At 33.5% G+C, this 10,815-nt stretch overlaps 2 protein-coding genes across 2 annotated transcripts; one reads left to right on the top strand and one right to left on the bottom strand.

Annotated features, from left to right (window-relative positions):
• Nucleotides 1-2,784: 2,784 nt before the first annotated feature.
• On the top strand, nt 2,785-4,337 carry LOC108917317 (phosphatidylinositol glycan anchor biosynthesis class U protein). The gene has a single exon (XM_018723862.2). The coding sequence runs from the start codon at nt 2,985-2,987 to the stop codon at nt 4,317-4,319; it is 1,335 nt and encodes a 444-aa protein (XP_018579378.1). The 5' UTR covers nt 2,785-2,984; the 3' UTR covers nt 4,320-4,337.
• On the bottom strand, nt 4,332-6,978 carry LOC108917318. The gene is made up of 3 exons (XM_018723863.1): nt 6,685-6,978; nt 6,001-6,614; nt 4,332-4,520 (listed from the first exon to the last, which is right to left on the bottom strand). The coding sequence occupies exons 2-3, from the start codon at nt 6,571-6,573 to the stop codon at nt 4,401-4,403; spliced, it is 693 nt and encodes a 230-aa protein (XP_018579379.1). The 5' UTR covers nt 6,574-6,614; nt 6,685-6,978; the 3' UTR covers nt 4,332-4,400.
• Nucleotides 6,979-10,815: the final 3,837 nt, after the last annotated feature.

Below are 10,815 nucleotides of genomic sequence, written 5' to 3'. Positions count from 1 at the left end.
ACCACTATTATATAGTTTGTAATAAAAATATTTTAATAATTGATAGGTAGGTACGTTGAAAACTATTATTCTTTGCTTCTTTCCAAATTTTTTATTTACAGTTTTCCATAAGGGAGGTAAAGAGTGTCGGATGTTGTTCAGTATTAAAAATCCGAGTAAAAATCATTACTGTTCTCTTATTTTAAACAAAAACTTCGTAATTTATTTTCTACATCCGAGTACATCAGTTATGATTCCACGGCAAATTTGTTTTTTATTTCAGGGTTCCGATTAAAGTAAGGTTAAAAATCACTCAACAAAAAAGTACCTACAGCACGAATTTCACATTTACTAAATATTTTCTACATTTACTTACTAAATATTTTTTACATTTACTTACTAAATATTTACCAATCCAATATTTAGGAATAATTACCACTATTTAGGTAGGTACATAATTCCATTTCAATACGGCAAGCGGACTATTGCGATGCGATCCTACTACTATTACCTCGACTATAACAACATAGTGAATCGAAATTACATTTTGGAATAAACGTAAATCCGAGTATACCTAAATTACGGTAATAAATGTACCTGGATTGCACTCATAGCCATAAACTTCATAAGAAAAGATCACGTTTTATAGAGATAGTATTTCGTAGAAGAAAAAAATACCAAATATTTGTTGTTAAATTTAAGATGAACAAAAAATATATCACTTCAAATATTAATGATAAGATTGATAAGTACTGAGATGTACACATGACATCTTTCTTTTAATGAAGAAAATTGTCAATACCGAAGTAATAAAATAATTTCTTATTAGATTATTAATCTTTTTCGACTATGCCAACATGCTTACTACTCGACCCGCGAAAGGGCTTGCGCATGAGCCTTGCCGAGGTGGCGAGGTAAGGCCGGTGTCCCATGCATCCGAATTCCGACGATACGAAGGTCCGAAAGTGTTCCTATTGGTTAATATACATTCAAATTTTTACCGCTCATGTTCATCCGAAATTTTTAAAATTCATACGACGTCGGAAAAAGTAGAAATAATTTTAACTTTTATCCGAAATCGTATGTTTTTTAACCTCACTTTTTAAGTTTTTAACATACTATGATCACAGAGTAAGTAATACAGAGGAGACCGCCGGCGGAATGCCTTTGATGTCTGGACATTCTCTAATTTGACCTTGTCCCTTTAAATGGGCAGTGGGCAGTGTTGCCAAACTTTCAGTTTTTCCCTAGAAGCAATGTTGCCTTTTACCTACTTTGTTTTTTTTTTGAAAATTTACGTATTGGGTGATGTTGCGGTGTACTTTAGAAAGATATATTTTTGGAATTATTATTCACATGCATCCGAAATTAATCTCATAGAAATCAAGTATAGAACCATGGAATTTATTACAAGATGAAGGTGAAACATTTTCAAATGACAACCATAGGTTTATATTATAGAAAATATACGTAATATTATATTTTCTACATTCGACATTATAATATAACATTTATTTGACTGTAAATATATCAAACAACAATCATAGTATGTTAAAAACTTAAAAAGTGAGGTTAAAAAGCATACGATTTCGGATAAAAGTTAAAATTATTTCTACTTTTTCGGACGTCTTATGAATTTAAAAAATTTCGGATGAAAATGAGCGGTAAAAATTTGAATGTGTATTAACCAATAGGAACACTTTCGGACCTTCGTATCGTCGGAATTCGGATGCATGGGACACCGGCCTTAAGTATATAATCTAGGAGCCCAGTGCCCAGCCTAGATAAATGATACTATAGATAGGAAACTTGAACAGATTTCGTGGTCATTAACAGCGCTAAGTGTTGACATTTTCTCCAACTTCTATTGCTTTCCTTTTCTAGGAATTATCGGTAATACAGTGAGTTAAATTACCTGTAGCCGGTAAAAGATGCAAGCGCCATCTAGTTGTACGCTCTACAACTATATACCTACCTACTCAATATTTGTTTTAGGTATTCTGACGCCGCTAATTTAAAATTACATATCAAATCTCACCCTACACAGATCACTCAGAAATTGATTTTGTAAAATAATTTTCACGTGGTTAATTTTTTTTTGTCACCATGAAAAAATAAGTACTTTTGATAAAAAGCATTAAAATCACTCAAGCATTAAAGACACTTTTAAATGCTCTAATAGTCTTCCTACTTAAAATAATAAATAATTTTGATACTGTAACTTTTTAAAATGTTTGTTGAAAAAATTTCAAATTTCAGTACATATTTTGAAAAAAAAGTGTGGAAATGATTATAGAGTTTCAGTATATCTTCAGTCTATATTGTATTAGCTTTCACGGTGAATAAAAAAATATTACAAGTAAATAATTTTACTAAACCAATCTTTGATTAATTCTTGTAATAGAGATTTATTATGCAACTTTAAATTTTTCGTTGTGTTGATATCCATAAAAAAAACTACCTACCTCTGATCACATTTTTTATTAAAAAAAAAACAAAACATTTTATTATTAATAAAAATATGTGATTATATGATGATCAGACATTATTATGTTATATAAACAAATGTGAATGAAATATCTAATAAAACGCACTAAAAACACAAATAAAACACACAACAACACTCGCCAAACCTAACCAACATGAATGACATGAAATGATTCATAATTGCAATTATCAAAATTTATTCTACAAAATCTTTGTGGCGACATCTATAGACTCTTTCCCCAACTTGTATATCCATCTCAAGTCACGTGGTTCCCAGTTTTCTCGGGCCCTGGTGCCCAGTGCCCCAGTGAGCCGGATCACTGATCAGTCGTATCATATTCCGCCCAACTCTGTCTCTGTATGTCAATGTCAATATTGTGCTTGTGACATCTTAATATAACCTAACATAACGAATATAACGATGTTTTAAAAATATTCAATATTTTTCAAAAGTTTAATGATAAATCAAACTAATACATGTAAACATACGTATACACTTGAATTAGAACGTCAAGAAAATGCAGGACAAAAAGGCGTCAGAAAAACCAGATCCATGTGATAAACAAAATTCATTACAAGTAATAATAACATGCATTTGTGCAGCAGGTTTAAGATATTGGCTAATGGTATCAAACTACCAATCAATTATATCAAATCACATAGAAGTTTCGACTCCTTTGAATTCATGGAAGAGAGTATCGGAAGGACTGTATCTACTTTCAATAAATGTTGACCCTTACAATGGTGATTTACTTCATGAGACACCACTTTCACTGTTTTTCTACAAATCATTATTGCAACTATATCGGCAACAAATTCATTGGATGTTTATTACTTTTGATTTGGCAACAGGGGTAATGTTATTTACTATAGCAAGAAAATACATAAATGAATTGTATAAAGACGAAAACAAAAATAAAAATGATTTTTCTAAAGATAGTGTACAATACATACTTAAACCTAATCAGTTGGTTAAATCACCTTTTTATGTATTATTAGCATTTTTATTTAACCCATTTACATTATTTAGCTGTGTGGGTTATTCAACTACGGTATTTCATAATTTTTTACTAGCTCTCATGTTATTTTCAGTGGTTTATGGATTTTCTGCTATTTCCTCCATTTGTTTAGCTTTATGTACATCAGTATCATTTTATCCAGTAGTACTAATTGTACCTTTATGTCTCTATTTTATAAATGTATTTAAGAGTGTCACAAAAGCTGTAATTAGCATAATAGTTTTTGTAGTTACTATATTACTTATAACGATGTTTTGTAGCAATTATGGCAAAAGTTTCACATATTTCAAAAATGTATATGGTTGCATACTGTCTGTTCCAGACCTACAGCCTAATATCGGATTATTTTGGTACTTTTTCACTGAAATGTTTGACCATTTTAGAGATTTATTTATATATTCATTTCAGATAAATGCTACCGTTTTATATTTAATGCCTCTATCAATTAAATTTAGAAAACAGCCATTCTTGTTAACTGTTGCAATTTTATTTCTTATTACCGTTTTTAAGTCATACCCAAGTATAGGGGATGTAGGCTTTGTACTTAGTTTAGTTCCTTGTTTTGCACATTTACTTAGTTACTGTCAACAAGGATTTTTAGTAGGTGTAATATTCTTAATATCAAGCTCACTGGCTCCTATTTTGTGGTACCTTTGGATATACTGTAATTCAGCAAATGCCAACTTTTATTTTGGAGTAACTTTAGCTTTCGCTATTGCGCAAATATTTTTATTAACTGATATATTATTTGCACAAGTTAAGCGAGAATTTATGCTTAAGCATGGGAAGGATCGTAAAATTAATGGAGATGAAGGAATACTCTGTTTAGAATAATAGATCAATAAAATCTTTTCATAAATATGTATTTTATTTGAAATCAGTTCCATGTTTTATTGTTAAATTTTCAATTGCCTATTATACTAGTTTAGAATTTCCTATTTTTGAACCTTTGTTTGTGAGAGTAATCATGTCAAACTGATCTTGTAATCCTCTGTGACGAATAACAGGGTGATATTTATCAAGAATTTTACACATCTGTAAAAAAAATAAATAAGCTATGAATACATGGATGCATAAGTTTGTAAATACAAAATGCCACACCTACAAGGTGCCCCACAAAACTGTGGTTATACAACAACTGACTGCTAAAAAAATGTTTTTATTTTAACATCACAGGGTTTTAGTTTTATTTTTGAAATTACTTTTCATTGGTATCTGACAACCAACATAAGATAGGTTCCTGATTGAAATTTGGTGCCCTACAAAAATGTGGAAAGAAATAAATAATTTATTTAATCCATAAAATTTAAATAAATATAATTTACAAAAAGTATTATCTACAAATCAAATAAATTGATAAAGTGGTGGAAGAAATATTTTTAAATAACAAGTTCATATACATACTACAGAAACATTTCCTAATTAAAAAACTCATAAGTCTAGTTTTAAAAATATTAAAATTTAATTCAGATCTGATACTGAATCATAAATTTAATATCCCTGTAAGGTGGAGATTTTTCATAAAAGGATGTTTTATAGTAAGGTATTTTGGTAAATGTGATTGTCATTTCTAACCAAAAATTTCCCTTTTTTTAAATTAAACATTTCATTTATTGCATCAGTGACAGACACATATGTTACTCCTTTTTATTTTTCCTGCACCTTTGTAACATGTTTCTGAATCAAATAACCTATGTTAGTTTTCAGATATCAATGAAAAACTTTTAAAAGTTAAGATTTTAACATCCTATAATTTTCAAAAGATAAGTTGACTAAAATCCAACTGGACTAGTGCACATAGTGAGTATAAATACCAACTAGAGAATTTCATTTAAAATTTCTTCTGAAAAAAGATGGCGATATACCTCGAAACATTAAGAAATTAAAACTAATGATGTGGCAATTAGCCTGAAAATGGTTCACTCATTAAATTCAATTATTTTTTGTGTCGCTTGCTCTGTTTTCTGGGATCCCTGTATGATTAAAATGAACAAAACGATACACATAAACCACCAAGAATTAGATAGTAAACAATATAAAACACGTAGATATTCATTGTTTTCTTAATTTTATTTTCCTAAATATAAACTGGAAAAATTAACAAAATTCATAAAAAAAATATTTCAATGCCTTGAGAGATAACAAATAGGTAACTTATAAGAAAAATGTTTCTTATATTGCGTATACAACCCCTAGAGTTTTAGGCAAGATATTTGGAAACACCCTGCATACATTTCAAATTAGTAAGTTAGTACATACATACGTACCTATCTAGAATTAAATATTAAAAACAATTATATACTTGTAGTTTATGCTAGAATCTATACAAATAGCAACGTAAAAAGTATTCAATTACTATTTAATAAACTACTGTTGCCTCAAGCAGGGGCACTGTGCAGGACATACAAGTGCAAGGATAGCAAAGGTGACAATAATTTCAGTATCTTGTTTAAACCACAACCAGAAATTCAAATAAAAAATGATACTAAATTATTAAACCAGTTGATAAACTTACATGTCTAATTGTTGGCTTATATTTAACAGAAGGGAAATGTATAAGCATCAATAACAATTTTGTCAAGTTCTCCCATTTTCTTCGTATTATACTATCTTTTATTGCTTTAAAAATAATTGAGGGTGAATTCCAAGGTGGTTTAGCACTTGATTGTATGTGCGATAAACAATTCATTAATTTTTTTTCTTCATTACCAAGCTTTTTTTGAAATTTTAATAGTGAGAGCATATGATCCATTTTGCGCTTAGGTATAACTGGAAAAATAACTTTTTCGGACAAAATTTTTTGTTTCTCCAAGTTAATTTCTTCTAATTTCATATTAGTTTCATCAAATATAATGTTCCGTTCTTTTTCAAGAAGTGTAACTATCTTTTTATGACTTTCACTTTCGGAGTCACTGTCCTCAGCACTTTCATTAAGTTTTAAAAGCTTCTTTTTGCTACATACTAATTCTTTTATTATATTCGTTCTATTTTTATGATCGCAATTCACAAAATTCAACTGTTGCAAAACCACATGCAAACTTTCTTTTTGGATGTCCTGGAGATAAATAGTTTTAATATCTTCAGCCATAATTAGCTAGTTTTCGTTATCTAATTAAAAATTCCTAGTTCCTACAAATAAGTATAGGTATTTCATATTTTCTAAATTACTTCATTCAAAAGTAAAGGTTTATTTATTTACCTATTCCCTGGTGGACTGTTTTCATCCAGACCAACTCTGTTCATTAATTTCTTAAAAATGGATCTCTAATTATAAAATGATTTAAGAAATTTGAAATTTACAGAAATTCACAAATACAGGTTATAATGTAAATAACTGAAAAGTGAAAACCACAAAACAGTCTGAAAACTGAAGAGAAATTAATTTCATAGATTTAACATGTGAAGACCTTTCCATTTGGTAAAGTAAAAATATTAGTTATCAGGAGCTATTAGGTGTGTTTTGGTTCCGAATTCCGATAGAGAAGTAGAGAACAATTCTAGGACGGTTCAAATTAGTTAACCATTCCACTCATAACCCAAGACATACTAAAGGAGAGAACGCATTAAGCGGTCGCGGTCCCATCGCATCGCGGTCCGTTCTGGGCTGAGCTGATCGCGGTCTTTTAAATTATTCGCATTTGGCAATAGGGTTGTTGACCAAATTTCAAAATGTATAAATTCTACACGTACTAATTAGTGTGAATGCACAATTAGAGATTGAGAAATGCGTCGGAACAGTTTTAAAATAATTATTTAAAACTGAATGTTTTATAATATTTCAAAACGGCTGTGACGTCATAAGCGGCACCTTGTAGTGCGCGCCGCGCCATTATTCCATGGCTAGAAATTGGCCTCAATGATTTGGGATCGAGGGGGTTTATCCCTCTTTATCCTGCCTCATCTCGTGTAGGCCTTGACAGCGGCCGGTGTAGGCGCTTTGTGGGACCTCCTTTTGTCCTGGCTGGGCCCCGCCGGCTAGGGCCCTTTCTTCTGGCGCTCTTCTTGCTTCGCCGGCTCGGGCTAGGGCCCCCCCTTCTGGCGCTCTTCTTGCTTCGCCGGCTCGTCTGTGTAAACCCCGGGGGTAGTGTCATGTTTATGTGCTTTGCTAAGGTGGCCCTTAGGCTAGCGCGGGAGGGGAGGGNAATTGCCAACTGGCTTTATTGCCTGAAGAAGACGAAGTGGCACATCGGAAGGTTTTACTTCTCCACATACTTTCCTGACTTCCAGTTAAGTGTGAGCCGATTTGTTTCCATAGAACACCCCACTGCGAGGAGGGGAGTATAATTGTTTTTGTCCCTTGTCCGCAGTTCTCAATTTATTAGGAAGGGGCTAGAATATGGGGGGAAATAATTTAAAAAAATGTTTGTATCCTTTTGAAGACAAAATACGACTAAATTAGTTAGTGGATGTACGCTGTACGTACTTTAGAGGTTTACGCTATAATTGGGAAATTAAAAATAAAGTAGCTTTCCACTTAAATCCTTTATAAATACAAAACACCTATCAAGTAAATATAAACTGCTCATTTATCTAAACCAAAATGTGTAAGACGTGTGTTTTTGGTATTTGGTACGTTTTAAAAATGACACGACTAAAAATATCGATGCTGCTTCACGTATCAGAAATTGTATTGAAGTGAATGGGTCATTAAGAATATTTGTTAGTTAGAACCTTGTTAGTTAACATCTGTTTTCTATTATTATTATGACTATTAAGAGCATATTATATTAATAAATTTATTATCCTCATCTTATTTTTCCACAATGCTATTACAGAGCCGAAAAAAATATATTAAAGTGAAAAATCTAACTTATACATGCTTTAAACAATTTTTGTTACAATTCGTAACACTGTAATTACTAATGATATTTATTTGAAGCATGGCAACTTAATTAATTACAGAAAGAATTATCAAAAATTTGATGTTTAATAAAACTTTAATAGCGATTTTCTGCTAAAATTTTCTGTTAAATTTATCGGCTTGAATAAAGAGTAAGTACATAATTTTTTATGATATTGTTTCTCTTTTAAATAATGTTTAAATTTCTGTGATGTCTTCTAGCAAGGGAAAAAAGTTATGAACAAAACAAATTTTGAGTTCTGGGTAAATAATGAAATATGCGTTTTTGGCTCTTAATAACATCGTTGAACTCGAAATTTATAGCTTTATGGGGTGGTGCAAAATCCAATATAGCGTCCAGTATGATTATGAAGACATAAAAGGATCTAGGAGACCTGGAAATTGTTTTAATCTTGCAGTATATCGTCTTTTGTATACATACATACTTCCAATAATAAAAAATATATTATGGAAGAAATAAAAATAGCCAATTTTCAGTTTTTTCAGCCTATTTCAGGAACCGTACAAATTACCTCCAATTTAATAAAGTAATTGTAATTTAACCAATCCTGTATATCTTCTAGTTCAGGAGATACTAATGGTATAGAGGTACATCTTAAAAGTGACCACCCTGTATAAAATCACAGCTTATAAAATCAACATTATCACATGATTTCTTAAATCAGGAAAAAAGTGTGTTGATAATAAGTTTTTCGAAACGTTAGCTGTGTATCGTGAGAAATTATCTACCTCATTTTTTATTAATCCATCGATATCGGAGACCTTTCAAAAATCAAATTAAAGCTGAATAAATCCTGTTTCCTACTCCCCTCCTGTTTCTACTGAATTTTTTTTCGAGGTATGTATTTTTTTTTGATTGCTCAATAACCGTAGCTGAAAAAATGTTTTTGTTTAAGGATCTTGAAACTAGAAACTTACTTAACGTTTGAAAATTCTTTTTTTTTTCTCATTACGACCACTAAAAAATCTATGACATTTTTAACAATAACAATAATAATAATAATAATAATAATAATAATAATAATAATAATAATAATGATAAAGAAGTGCTTTGCGCCACCCCCAAAATCAGTCTCTGGATCCGGGCCTGGGCCAGACCCGGTACACAGCTGAGCCAAAATGTGTAAAATGTGGCGAAAACCACAGCACGCACGTCTGCAAAAAGGCCAAAGATACGCCCGCTAGGTGTGCAAATTGCGCCGGGCCACACCCCGCCAGCTATATGAGGTGCCCACAGTACCCCAAAGCTAAAAACACAAAAACACAAAACACAAACACACACACGACACAAAACACTACACAAACACACAGACAGCCCCTCCTACCCACCCCAAACACAACCCCAGGACGCACATACGCTGACATGACCAGAAAAACACAAAACACACAAAAACAAAAACACAACACCTCACCACACGCACACACAGACACGACACCCTCCCAACCGGGCGCGGCGGCCCTGATTGACGCAACAAAGCGTCTTCAGGACTTCTGCGTCCAGCTGACGACCATGGTGTCGAATATGCAAAAATTATTCGACTTCTAATGGCTCGTCGGCCCTCCCAACCCTCCTCGCTGAGAATTTCGTCCTGGAACCTTGACGGGTTCCGGGCCAAAAAAACGGAACTCGTGGACATCTTGAACCGTCTAAACATAGACGTTATGGCTGTCCAGGAGACCTACCTCAGCGAGGCATCCCGTACCTCCATCCCTGACTATGACATATACAGACATGACAGAAACCGTAACGGGGGTGGTGTTGCACTCATAGTAAAGAAGTGCATCGACCACTATCCGCTGCAGCGGCTCCAAACTCAAAACACAGAGGCCGTGGCGATAGCGGTGAGATCGCTACGGCATGGAGACGTTGCGGTGGTGTCCTGTTACCACCCACCCAGACTACCACTACTTGACAATGACTTAGACAAAATCCTTTCCTGGCCCCAGACAATTGCCATCGGGGACTTCAACGCGAAGTCCCCCATATGGCACAGCGGGACGACGACCACAAGAGGTCGCGTCCTGCTGAATTACCAAGACAGACACGACGACTTGACTATACTCGGACCGACAGAACCGACACATTACGGACCCGTAGGACGCCCCGACGTTATCGACATTGCCCTCTTAAAATCTATACCGTTAAATGCCCAAATATCCACCCAATACGAAGGGTCTTCCGCCCACAATCCAATATTTCTGGATCTGGGGCGAAGACAGAGATATGAAGGCACCTTCACGAGGAGGTTCACTGACTGGGAGCGTTTCCGAACAGTAATGCAAGGAAACATGGCGCTCCCAGTCATCGAAACCACCCATGATCTGGAGGCGGCAATCCTCTCCCTTGAGACTGACATTAAAAACGCCCTGACTCAGACTACGACGGAGACTATTGTCCCCCGACTGACAAACCCCCGGGGCACCCTCCCCGATGACATAAAAAACTTAATACGTGACAGACGACGTGCG

This window comes from Anoplophora glabripennis, unplaced genomic scaffold (genome assembly GCF_000390285.2).
Source record: "Anoplophora glabripennis isolate ALB-LARVAE unplaced genomic scaffold, Agla_2.0 scaffold22, whole genome shotgun sequence".
NCBI lineage: Eukaryota > Metazoa > Arthropoda > Insecta > Coleoptera > Cerambycidae > Anoplophora > Anoplophora glabripennis.
This window is presented reverse-complemented; position numbering and strand designations above follow the sequence as displayed.